The sequence below is a fragment of the Anabrus simplex genome, chromosome 1, assembly GCF_040414725.1.
Source record: "Anabrus simplex isolate iqAnaSimp1 chromosome 1, ASM4041472v1, whole genome shotgun sequence".
Classification (NCBI taxonomy): Eukaryota; Metazoa; Arthropoda; class Insecta; order Orthoptera; family Tettigoniidae; genus Anabrus; species Anabrus simplex.
The window spans coordinates 350906006-350919891 of NC_090265.1; the positions used below are offsets into that span (position 1 = coordinate 350906006).

Below are 13886 nucleotides of genomic sequence, written 5' to 3' on the forward strand. Positions count from 1 at the left end.
TGAATGCCATAAGTGACAGTTGGAGTAACTTTGAGGCGGAAGAGTTTCAAGGCCGTTTTGATTGACAGTTGACTAAGGTGATCTATGTCATTTATTGCTATGATTGCAGCCAGAGTCCTTTCCTTTATGTGAGCTTGAAATTCTAAGTTCCCAAGGAGGGAATTAGATATTTTTCCACCAATAGAGCATGTCAAAAAAACAGAGCAGATGTAAGGCTTTTCAGGCGTTTGCTCTATTAACCAGTGTTTTGTCTTAGGTCTGACACTAGACTCATCAGAGTGGTATATACCACTAAGACAAAACGCTAGTTAATAGAGCAAATGCCTGAAAAGCTTTACATCTGATCTGTTTTATATGAGCTGTAAATGTGGTTCCAGTTGTCTGAAAAGTCATTCCGAGATACTTGAATGTATTGACAATCCTTAAAGGTGAACCTTCGTAGCGTATTATGTCTGATGCTGCTCATCTTCCTCCCCTTCTAAAAACCATGATTACTGTCCTACTGTCTTCTGATCATTAATTTCTAAATTGTTTTCTTTTGACCAATTTGTCAGATTGGCGACTGCTTTTTGAAGTTCATCTTGATATGGCGATACAATTACCATGTCATCCGCGTATAGATAAATTTTTGCATGAATCGTAGCAATTACTTCTGTAACATCATGTGTTATTACATTAAAAAGAAGTGGACTCAGAGGATCCCCTTGAAGGACCGCTACCATCTGAAGGATTGGTTTTGACTGTGCTAAATCATCACATATTCTCACATAGTTTTCTGATAATATATTTTTAATAAGCTTTGTGTAACAGTTTTTCCCTGTTTTTTTGACCTTCAGAAAAGGAGGAAAATGGGGAACATTCTTAATCAATAACCAGCAACTGAAGTCAAATTTTAAGTACCTAGGAGTCACTTTTCAAACACCTGGGAACGTCTTCTCTTTACCTGTAAAAGATTGATTGACTAAATGCTGCCATAAAATCCATTAACGACATCAAATCTTTGAGCCACCTGTCACTTTCATGTGCCATTGAGTTATTTCATCTTAAGGTTAGTCCTGCAGCCACCTTTGGATTGGAAAATATATGGATATATCTAGGAAAGAGGCAATTACATAGTATAGAGAAGGTGAAAGCATTCTATTTAAAGAAAGTGCTTTGCCCATCAAAGTAAACTCCATCACGCCTCGTATACCAACTGTCGAGAGAATTATTCTTTGTGGAAGAGTTGCGTTTGAAACTACTGCTCCCGGCCCACCCCAGCATATAACGAACTCCTACAAGAGCTTCAACAAAAAAGGGACAGCTTATGGTGGGACTTTTACTAATGTGATGCAATGATCAACCGCAACTGGACACAGGGAGGCTATGAGTTGAGACGCTGTGACCAGACTCTCAGTCCATGGGTTTCACCAATGTCTGTGTATTAAAGTAAGTTTCCATGAGCCAAGTCCGGACTGCAGGTGCAAAAGATGCGGCAAACTTTGTGAACGCTATCACGTACTTAAGTGTAAACTGAGATGGGAATCCTTAACAAAATTCTGTACAGATGATGTTCATAAGAATTTTGTTCATGCACATTTGTGCGCAATAAAACATTTATTTAAAGTTTCCCCTTCTTTGACCTTCACACCAAGTGTATAGGATGACTCAGAAATATTTCAAATTCCTTTCAAGCCAGTAGTCAATATGGCAACTAGCAGCGCGCGCGTTTCTGAACACGAAGAATTAGTGAAGTCAATTAACAGTGTTTTAGATAATGATTCCGATGACAGTGTAAGTGAAGATCTTCAGAAATTAGATGATGATAATTTGTGCGAGGAAGTGTTGAGTGTAGGAAATGTATATATATCTCTAGTGACTCAGAGAGTGATGATGAGCAAAAGCTTTGCGCCAGGTCTCCACAACCAAAACGTGCGAAACAGGATGACTGGGTGTGGATAAGTGGCAATAATAATCCTGTCACTCACCCCTTCACTGCAAACAGCGGTGTTTCTGAGTTCTTATTTCAGAAATATGCAGCCACAGCTCCATCAGAGTTTTTTAGACTATATGGACCCATTATCTTCTGTAATTGCTACAGAGACATAATTATGTTCAGAAGCAACTCACAGATGAGAATAGGAAAAAGCGAAAAGATGACGAGAAATGGTTTAACACAATGGAGGATGAAATAAAGGTGTACTTTGCTTTGTGTATCCCGATGTCCCAGGTTGGGAAACCTCGTATCCAGTTATACTGAAGTAAAGATAGGTGTAATGAAACTCCTATCCTTTCAGAAACAATGAGCATGGAAAGATTTCTCCTCATTTCTCGTTTCCTACACTTCACTGATGACGTTTCAGGCGATGCTAGTGACAAACTGAGGAAAATTAGGCCTATAATTTTGCACTTCTCGGATACATTTTCTTCGTTCTTGAAACTATCAGAAAACATTGCCTTCGATGAATCACTTATGAAATTTTGTGGTAGGCTGCCGTACGTGCAACGTAATCGCAGTAAGAGGGCCAGATTTGGCATAAAGATATATAAAATTTGCAATGCAAATACAGCCTACTGCAACACCTTTCATATATATAGCAAATTATATGACTGAACCTTCCTTACCTTGCGAGCACTAATGTTGTTATGAGCATGTGTGAACATTTGTTCAACAAAGGTCACACTCTGTACCTTGACAACTGGTACACATCCCCAGACCGTTGTAAAAGGGTTAATGAAAACCAAACAAATGTTGTAGGAACTGTCCAGCCCAACAGAAAAAACATGGCACCTGATATTTCATCTAAAGTACTACAAAGAGGTCAATACCAAACACTCGTCGCCATAAGACCTATCTGTGTTGGTGCGACGTAAAGCCACTAGCAAAAAAAAATAAAAAAATAAAAATACCAAACGCAGTCGTCCAACAACATTTTTTGCTTCAAGTGGAAGGATAACTAAGATGTTCATTTCCTTCCTTCAAAACACACAACAGCAAATATTACATCAACGGGAAAATTCAGGTGAAGGCACGGACAAGTGCCATGGGAAAAAAAAAAAACTGGCCCTTGAATACCAAGATGGGATGAAGGGAGCAGATTCACAAGACCAGGTCACTGACCTTTTTCCCATCATGAGGTGAACAGTCAAAGGGCATAGAAAAATATTTTTCTATCTTCTAGACATTTGTCTTTTCAGTTCCTTTGTAGTGTACTGCATGTTCTCACAGCCGGAGTGCAGGAAACCCTACTACACAAACTTCTGTGTGACCGTAACAACACAGTTACTTGCAACTGTGCAGCTGCCTGATTACAAGGGCTGGGGTTGACCTTCACATAGTGCAACCCCTCTTAGGCTACAAGCTAGAAATTGGGCTCATTTTTCCATGCATATCCCTAGTACTGAAAACAAGAACAATCCTAAGCGATGTTTTGTGTGCTCGAAGCAGAAGAAAATAAGTGAGATTCAACGTGGCAGAGCAAGAAGTGCGAAATTCCACTACCTCTGCCTGATTGCTTTGAAATCTATCACACAAAAACATCATTTTAGCTGAGTACATGTATTCATTCACCTAATGACAACATTTCAGGTTAATATCTTGTATAGTTCTCTTTTTACAATATTTTTCCTTTGTGCTGCACAAACAGCTTCTCCACTGGGATTTAAATCTGAGTCAGTGTGATATGCAGGAGTATTTAAATGAGTCCATTGGGTTAACTGATATCCTGCCTGGAGATGACCATATGAAGGGAAAAGCCTATTACCGTTATTAAAAACTCATAAACTTAAAAGAATGCACTGATTTACTACACTGCAGTTGCCTGAGTTCCCAGTTTTTATTTATACTTTCAGGATTCCCATGTTGCTTATATATACCCTCTGGCTGCTAAGTTGAGGAGCATCGTTTCAAAACATATTAAATGCAGCCGAGGTCAGAATATGTTTTGATGCGGTTTCCCACCCATTAGGATATGCTCTTTAACGCTATTGAGTTAGATCGGGTCATTTCGTATTCTTTCCCATAGGAATTCAGTGCTGAAAAACATGATTCGGAACAAATCGTATTATGTGTATCACGGTGAACGGTTCAAAATGTATTATGTTCACGATAATGTTTCCCAGCCTGCATTTATCCTGCTCTTTTGTTGGCTGTTCCCGCTATTTTTATATCGTACTTGACATCGTGGTATCGCTTGCATGCCCGTTCACTTTCCATCACCATGGAGGGCTACTTATCCGTAGGAAAGTGTTTCCACGGACCTGAAAGTGAAAAAGTGATTCATCCAGAATATTTTCCGTACACAGTTCAACATTGGGTTTGGGACCCCATCCACAAATGCTCGTAGTTATTGCACTTGAATGCTCTTTCAGATTATATCTGAAGAAGACAGTGTGCTCTTTCAGATTATATCTGAAGAAGACAGTGATAAAAAGAACCGTTTACTAGCTGATATGGGAGCAGATAAAATTCGCTCACAGGGTTTTCAAAAACTTGTGAGGGAACAACCTGCTAACACAATGTTGTTCTGCTTTGATTTGCAACAGGTACAACCGCTTCTTAAATTATCAATTGGCGAAGCGTTCTATTCGCTCCAAATATCATGTTACGCACTGTATGTCAGTATTCAGAATCTGAAATTTTATGTATGGAATGACACTGAGGCTGAAAGAGGGCCAAACGAAGTGTCATCAACTGTTACTTCATTTATAGACGAGGTACATTTCTATAAATCGATCACCTGCATCAGGCTGATCGCAGATGGATGTGGAGGCCAAAACAAGAACATGCTCTAGATTATGGCTACAAGCGAAAGCACCCGCTAACATTTCCATGATTGTTGTCATCTTTTCTGTCATAGAACATTCCTTTTTACCCGCAGACAAGGTTTCTGGTGTTGTAGAAAAGTTTCTTCGTTAGTGCTCTGACATCGTTACTTTCGAGGAATATCCAGAGATCTATGTCTGTAGGGACTGTAAAACATCTAGGAAAAGAATGGGTTATAAGGGTCTACAAGATCCTCGCCAAGCATTTTAACAAATTGGACGGGATTAAAGAAACGAAGACGGTGATTCTGAAGAAAAGCGAGAAAAGTGGTCAGTACCACGTTACGTAAAGATGGAACTGATGTACAGGTTTCATGACCCCTCAAAGCGATTCGTAACCCTTCTGAAACGAGGCATAAGGCTGGGCCAGGTACATGAACCTCCCGTAATCGATAAACCGAGAAAAATACCTGACGCTAAAAACTGGACGTTGAGAACCTGCTGAAAACCAGATTTGGAGACAACTGGGAGGAGTTCGACAGTTTACAATTTTATGTTTCAGCACTAAACATCGGTTCAACGTCAGATACTGGTAGGCCGACTCAAAATGACAACTGTGACTGTTTGCATGAGGAAGAAAGATTACTTTCAAGACTGTAAACATCCATATAGCATTAACAATGTGTTAATAATAACTTAATTTACTGTACATGATGCACTGCAGCTAACAATAAAGTCAATAACAATCTTTGGAATCAAGCGAATGTTTCAAATCGTATTGTGTGAATAAAAGGTTGTATAAAAACGTATTTTGTTCGGCGAATTGGTTCAAAACGTATTAAGTGAAATTTTATAATTAGAATGACACCTCATTTATTGGGAAATGATTTGAATCATGACTGATTCAGGAATCCTAACCTCAATATCTAGATTTTACCGTTTAGAATTTCAAAATGTCTTATTTGGTTAGGAGCTAAAACTTTTTTTTAACTTCCTGTAAAATTATAATCTGTGCACTTAATACGATTTGAAACGGTGCTCCTCAGTTCACAGTTACAGCCAAAGAACTTCCTTATGCTAAGTCTATGGCCCAAGCACGGTTTCGTTACTTAGGTGTGACGTGATACTACCCTAAGTGTGCTGCCCTCTGAAGAAAGGTATCGGAATGCATCCTAGAGAGAGAACAGCAGTTGACTGAACACTAATAAAATGTATTTGTATCTTATCTTTACAAGTTGAGGTTAGTATGGTACGCCTGAAAACAAAGAATAAAACACAAGGGTACATTTCCACAGGCAGTGCACGTTGTACTTACGTCTTTCCAAACACATTTTTCTGACACAACACACATCACTGGATGGCATATTTTTTTTGTCTGTGGATGGAATCTTGGAGATGTAATGTCTCTCTTTTAGCCAAAAGTTGAAGGTTCGTTGACTACCTTTGCCATATGCACACGGGGCATGGCACATGGTGCTGATCTGTCAAGCCATGTGCTACGAGACTGAAATGGAGAAGTGTCATTCTCTTCCCCACATTTACGGCTCTCCAAATGACCAGGCTGTTGTAAATAGCCATGTCCAACATACAAAGACGTACTGTCAACAGTCCTATGTGTATTTGAACAACTGCCATTCCACTGATAGATTCCATCAATGTAATAATGTTTTATGTTTGGGCCATTGTTGTCTGCGCTCCACATATCTGACTACTCCCTTGACCCTACAGGAACATACTCCTCTCCTTCACTTTTACCACTTTAACTACGCTTCTCCAATATTGTTTTCTGAATCACTATCACCAAAGCTGAAATCAATATCATTGTCTAGTACAACTTCAACAAAGTCCATTGTGATTTCCGTATCATTAACGCTCGCTATACGTTGTTAACTGCTCAACATGCCTTTACCGTTGAAGCCATAGTTATGAATGATTTAATCTAAATATTCATAGCATATCACTTGCATAATCTCGTGCTATCTATCAGTTGCATCTTTATAAGATAAACAGATGCATCAGACTGCAGCTGCCTGTTTTTGTAATTCGTAGCAAGACACTAGCCAGCATATCTAATACTAAGCATGAGGAAATAATATTGCTGACAATTAATTCTATATGGGTTTCCTTCATAACACAAGCAAAAATGTCAGTCTGTATAGACTGTACAGTCCAAATACAAATTTTTAACTAATGTTGGTATTTTCAGGTAGCTAAATGCATAAAAGCCTCTGATAAAAAACTATAATACCTATAATACTGATGCAATAAGTCTAATTTTTTAAGTATGCAGAGAAAAGATTCACAATCACCGTAGTTTTAGTTTCAAAAAATTTAGCAACAATGATAAAATATATGAATTGTTTTCCAATTAAATGCACAAAGTGAAATCACACGGCCTATTGGGCAACTGCTAGCGCTAGCATGAGATTTAAACGGCCAATGGCGAATTGGTTAATTAAAGGTACAGCCCAAGTCCAACACTTATAACCTAACCTATACATTCAGTAGATACATTTCTAAACTCCCTGTACTTCATGAAAACAGTATGGAAAGGTTTCACATTAGTGGTACTGCTCTAATGGCAAAAAGTACATCTTTGAATGAGATTTTAGAAGGAAAAAAAGGCTTAAGAAAAATTTTCAAGGAGACAGTCAAATTAACATGAATTAAAGAACAAAGATGTTTGTGAAAAATTACAATATTAGTACAATAACATATTGCAGGATCTTTACAAATAATCTGCGAGTACCTAAGAGCATACTACCGATAAAATATTTCAACATACCAGAAACAACAACTTCTTTTATAATAAAAAAACAACATTGCATACTCATTCAAAGGAGTAAGCCTATTTTCTAAAGAAATAATGAGGTTATTGGGCCTCATAACAAAGAAACTAAGAGAAAGATATGATACTAAGATAAATGACATAATTTCAGAAGTAAAATAACTTTTATTTACAATGAGTCTACATAGAAATTCTACAACTAAGTAGTTATTCTTTGAAACCATCTATTGTTTTGGGATGTAAAAGAATACTATCAACAATGGCCATGTAAATTCAAGACCAAAAGTCCATGTCAGTCACAGAAAATCACATCAGAAAAATTAAAATACATATCTACATCTTCAATCATAAAATTCAAGTTTATGGCTTCCTATACAAAATCAACCCTCTTAATTTCCACTAGGAATGTACTTATATCTAGACTGGAGGTCAATGGTTGTCCATGTTAGTGACAAGCTCAAACCACTGGCGCAGGGCATCACTTAACACACCAGGAAGTGCATTTATATCCCTCAAGATCAAATAAAAGGGGAATGGGAAAGAGTCCAGATAAGGTTTGAAACATTCAAGTTTTCCATCCTTGAAGACTGGTGTCCGAATATCGAGAACAGAACTCTGAAAATAAAAAAAGACAGACATACTTAAATAATTGTGTAACTAACCACTATATGTTCCTTATCTGAATTAAACAGGGTTTGTCATCATTATTATTATTATTATAATACCAACAGACAGAAATATTTTTAAATTATCAATTGATTAATAAAATAATTATACAGGGTAAAACTTAACATAACCCTCACCAGTATAAATAAGATAATAATCATGACTGGTAGTGGTGCGAATGGACTTGGCCATTGGTTGAAGATTAGCCCAATGAAACGTTGCTCCTATAATTCACGAGAGCGAGATATTATGACCAACTTAGGCGGTATAGAAAGACCTAAAACGACAAGGCAATGTTACCGTAGTCGGAAGGAAGAATGGAAAGAATAAGCATATTTATTTTATTTATTTATTTATTTATTCACGAAGCACAAGATACAGCTACACTGACCAAATTTCACTTGCACTGTCAACAGACTATTTAACAAACGTAAACTTTCATAATAAAATATGACAAACATAACAAAATATAACAAGATCAGGTACACATCCTACTAATAACTGTCCAAATCGAAAACCATGAGAATGTCCATGTTCATAGTCAAGTTGTCGTGGGTCAAGATGGCAGTATAATCCCTTCACATCAACTTATCTTTAAGATACTATTTACACACACCTCGAATACACTTTTATTTGATGCTATATCAAGCTCTTGTCTCCTATTAATATTGTTAAAGAGTGTTGGGAGGCGGATTAGGAAAGATCGTTGAAGTATTGAGTGCTGAGTGTGGGGAATGTGGAGAAGGTCTTCGGTTCTGGTGGAGCAGGAAGGAACGCGGAGAGAGAAGAGAGAAACAAGATGTTCCGAGCGGTAATGTCCATTCAAGATCTCGTGGAGGAAACTCAGGTCAGCTACCTGTCGCCTGATGTGCAGCGGTGACACATTAATTGCCATTAATACCTGTTGTGTAGACAGATTTCTGAGCTTGGGGTTTCTGTTCCTTACAATCGCAGCAAAGAAGGACACTGCTCTGTCTAACTGCTTAGTGTTGGAGGGGGCGGCTGTTGTCCAAATCGGAGAGCAGTAGTTTAAGAGAGGTTGAACGATTGTGAGGAAGAAGTGACGAAGAGCAATGGGGTCAGAAATTTCTGTGAAGCGATAGAGAATGCCTAGTAATTTCATAGCCTTGGTTGTATATGTTTCTATATGGGTCTTAAATTGTAATTTTGTATCGAATATTACACCTAGGTCACGCTGTTGCGTAACCACGGTGATGGGCTTGTCGAGTAGGTAATATGATGTCGGTAGAGGAGATTTACGCAGTGTTATGGTCATGTGGCTGCATTTTTGTGGATTGGGGATAAGTTTCCAAGTACGGCACCAGTTCGAGAGGGCATTAAGCGAGGACTGTAGCAGAGCTGCATCTGCTGGATTCCTGATCTCCCTAAATATCTTGCAGTCGTCAGCAAAAAGTAGGTTATTCGCTGTTTCGTTGAGTTTGGACGGCAGATCGTCCATAAACAAAGAAAACAGCAAGGGGCCAAGAGTACTGCCTTGTGGGACACCGGAGGTGACTGGTAACCATGAGGATGAAGTGCCTGGTAATACCACTCTCTGCCAATGGTTATGTAGGAAGCCAGCAAGAAGGGTCAGAAGACTGCCATATATATTAAATCGTTGGGAGAGTTTATGGAGCAACAGAGTATGGTCAACAAAATCGAAAGCTTTCGAAATGTCTACGTAGCAGATATCCAGCTGTGATTTAGCTGCAATGGCATGTGATGCAAAGCTATGCAGAGTGGCCAGGTTTGTTAGACAAGAGCCACCTGGTAGAAAACATGCTGCTTGGTTGAGATATACGGCAAAGTGAATGCGAAGAGACGCTGGTGTATAATTTTTTCAAAGATAAAGGATAGTGTGGGGAGAATAGAGATTGGTCGGTAAGATGAAACATTAAATTTGTTGCCTGATTTGAGAAGTGGAACAATATTTGCCTGTTTCCAGGAAATAGGAAAATAGCCCGTGGCAAAACATCTGTTAAATAATTTAGAGAGAGGGACGCAAAGAGTGCTGGCAGTATTTTTTAGGAAAAGAGGACCTATAGTGTCGGCACCGGTAGCTTTGTTGGTACGAAGAGTTTGAAGAAGGTTATGAACTTCACTTGGTGTGGTAGTTATGCTTGATAGGGTTCTGTTTGAAGCTGTACCAACGGGAGGGAGCGGTTGATTTTGTAAGGGAGGGGAGAAGTTGGAGAAGAAATACCTGTTGAACAGTTCATTGCGATCGGCGCAATCTGCTGTTGCATCGTTGTGGTTCACGCTGACAGGAATCCGCTCCATCCTTCTCCGTGTGTTGATGAGACTCCAGTAGAGCTTGGGATTGCTGCGGACGTTTTCAGTGACAGTGTCTACGTGTGTTTTGTAGTCTCTTCTGACCATAAACCTCACGTGGCGGCGGATTTTAATGAAGGTATTGTGAGTGTGTGGGTTAGGGAAGTCTTTCCACAGGTGCCAAGCTCTCTTCTTATTAAATAGTATCAGTCTGGTCTCTTGTGATATCCAGTAACAACATCTCCCGGTCTTGAATTATGGCACGGACGTTTCATTGGGCAAATCTTCAGCCAATGCCAGAGTCCATTTGTACCACCGACAGCCATGATTAATAATATCAATAACAAGGAGAAAAAATAACATATTTGAATGTTCCAGGGCTATCCATACAGTAATTTTGAATCTCGTCGCTGTAAAGCATAGAACGCGCTGATGTCACTCCTGTAATTCAAGGAACAGAATTTGAGGAAATAGAATTTTCGACAGGAAGAGTAATACCTTTTGTAAGTGCTCCAGGCGAACCGTTATGTTTCATCTGGAGAAAACGAAGCGTGTTAATTCTAAAACTGGACGCAGTGAGGTGTAGATTGTGGTGATGTCAAGAAGCCTCAAGCCTCAAGCCGCTTACGCCCCCAGACCCTCTTTGCTTGATCACAGTCCAATGAGTTTGCCACTAGCCGGACCTAACCAATCCAGACCAATGGTTTTGTCACTAGCCGGATCTAACCTATCCAGACAAATGGTTTTGTCACTAGCCGAACCTAACATTTCCAGACCAATGGTTTTGTCACTAGTCAGGCAAAAGTGCTGCACTAATTGAAATGTTGCCAGATAAATAATAATAATAATAATAATAATAATAATAATAATAATAATAACCCGTGGGGGTTTTGCCTGTTCCCCTATCGGGCGCGTCCCAGGTGGCGGATCGGGGGGCTCGCCGGACTTGTCCGGAGGGCTTGAGGGAAATAAAATACCTCTCGCGGACCAAAAACAGGCACAGCCAGAAAACATCTTGAGGCAACCTCTGAGGCTCAATACCTTAGTTGTAACTATGAGATTGACAAAGATCAATCTCCCCATTATCTTCAACTTACTAGCATGATGGCAACGTCAGTTAATGATACTACTACCCCAGGCCCTAGTATTCATACTAGGTTTTCTCGGTCATCGGATTCTGGGGGACCGAGAACATCATGCGGGAATGTATCGGAGCTTCCCAAATCTCTTCGCCCAAAGGAAAAACATTTTATTGGCACTTTAAACATCAACACGCTTCGCAAAATTGGAAAGTTGAAGCACTTAACAGACACATTAGACCAACTCAACATCCAAATTCTGGCACTCCAAGAAACTAGGTATAGTGACGAAAATCATTTTGAATCAGGAAACTATAGAATTTATAAAGGTAAACCAGCTACCCTCCTCCCTAACAAAATATTACAATTTGGCACTGGTTTTGCAGTGAGAAAAAATATCACAAATTCGGTATTATACTTTGCATCTCCTTCTGAAAGAATTTCGCTAATGACAATCAAATCAGGAAACAAAGCTTATACACTAATCAATGCACATGCACCTACAAACAATTACAATCAAAAAGACCCACAGAAGGTAGATGACTTCTGGGAATTACTAGAAGAAACTACAGCCAAAGTTCCAAAACATCATGTCAAAATTCTGCTGGGGGACTTCAATGCACAAATTGGCAAAGAGAAGAAATTTAGGACCACTGTAGGACTTTACCCTGCTCACAAAAGAACCAATAAAAATGGAGAACGTTTAATTGGCTTCTGCGAGAATTTCGATCTGAAATTGATGTCAACCCATTTCCTGGCACTTCCACAAAAGAAAATGACATGGAGATCCCCGAACATGCATTTAGGAGAATTTCAACTAGACCATGTGGCTATTTCCAAGAAAAACCAAAAAGAAATTATGAACGTTAAAGTCAAAAAGGGAATTATTGACTCCGACCACCACCTATCTCTTGTTAAAGTAAAGTTTCAACCCAACAGGAAGAAAACCAAAACAATCAGAAACCCAAGAATCGACCCTGAATTTCTGAGACAGAACTCAGACAATTTCCTTGCGAATATCTGCAACGATGCTCCTTCAAACTGGCTAGAACTCAAGGACACACTCTTGAAAGCTTCACAAAACATCAGCAATCCCCCAAGGAAACGCAAACACAGGTGGTGGAATGACACCTGTGACAAGGCCATAGAAGTCAGAATTAGGTCCTGGCTAAACTGGAGTTCCCATAAAACTGATCAAAATCGTGATGAATTCTTCAAAACAGAGAAACAAACCTCAAAAATCATCAGATCTGAAAAACGAAAATATGATCAAAACAGACTGGTAGAAATAGAAGAAGATTTCAAGAAAATCAATACACGGAACTTCTACAGAACATTCAGAGAAGAATTATCCAATTACCAGGCACCTAGTCTCTGTTTCAAACGTACAGATGGGACTTTAGAAACAAGTAATAAGGGAAATTGTGAACTCCTAGCAAACCATTTCATGGACCTTTTAAACTGTGAATCTCCAAAGGAACAATTCACCTATGAAAAACCAACACCTAATCCAGATTCAGAACCCCCCACATTACAAGAAGTCAAACAAATAATCAGAGATTTAAAAGACAACAAAGCACCAGGAGAAGATGGAATAATCGCTGAAATGTTGAAAATTGGTGGTGACAAACTGGCCCAGAGTATTCAAAAAATCTTACAGGACATTTGGTTTTCTGAAGAAATTCCGGAGGATTGGAAATGTGCATTGATTCACCCACTTCACAAGAAAGGAGACAAATCAGATATTAATAACTACAGAGGAATTTCTCTCCTCTCACTCGTATATAAAATCTTCTCTAAAGCTCTACTTAATAGATTAGAGAAACAAACTGACCACCTGATCGGAGATTATCAGGCTGGATTCCGAAAAGGGAGATCCTGCGCAGAACAAATCCTAAACCTAAAAACCATACTACAGATTCGCAAAACCAAACAAACAGTAATCACCTTTGTTGACTTCAAAAAAGCGTATGATTCCATAGATCGGCAGACCCTGTTCAACATACTAGAGGAATTTCAAGTCGACAGGAAAACGAGGGAATTGATTAAACAAACTCTGACCAACACAACATCAAAAGTTAAGTTCTTGGGAGAAATTTCTGAACCGTTCGAAATCAGAACTGGCGTCCGACAGGGAGATGGACTATCCCCACTACTATTCAATTTAGTTTTGGAAAAAGTGATTCGTGAATGGAGAAAAGAAACTAAAGGTATAAACATTGGCAGACTTCTTAAAGACAAAATTCACCTTGACTGCTTAGCTTTCGCAGATGACCTTGCGATCCTTTCGAACAACAGACAAGAAGCAATCCAATCCATAGAAAAATTGAATGAAATAG

General features: G+C 39.0%; 1 protein-coding gene across 1 annotated transcript in view; it reads right to left on the reverse strand.

Moving 5' to 3' along the window:
• Nucleotides 1-7676: 7676 nt before the first annotated feature.
• The window catches only part of LOC136866542 (midasin), a 191148-nt gene continuing 184938 nt past the window's right edge, over nt 7677-13886 (reverse strand). Inside the window, exon 35 of the mRNA XM_068226582.1 lies at nt 7677-8146. Coding sequence (XP_068082683.1) covers nt 7961-8146 — 186 coding nt within the window. The 3' untranslated portion in view covers nt 7677-7960. The remainder of the gene's footprint in view (nt 8147-13886) is intronic.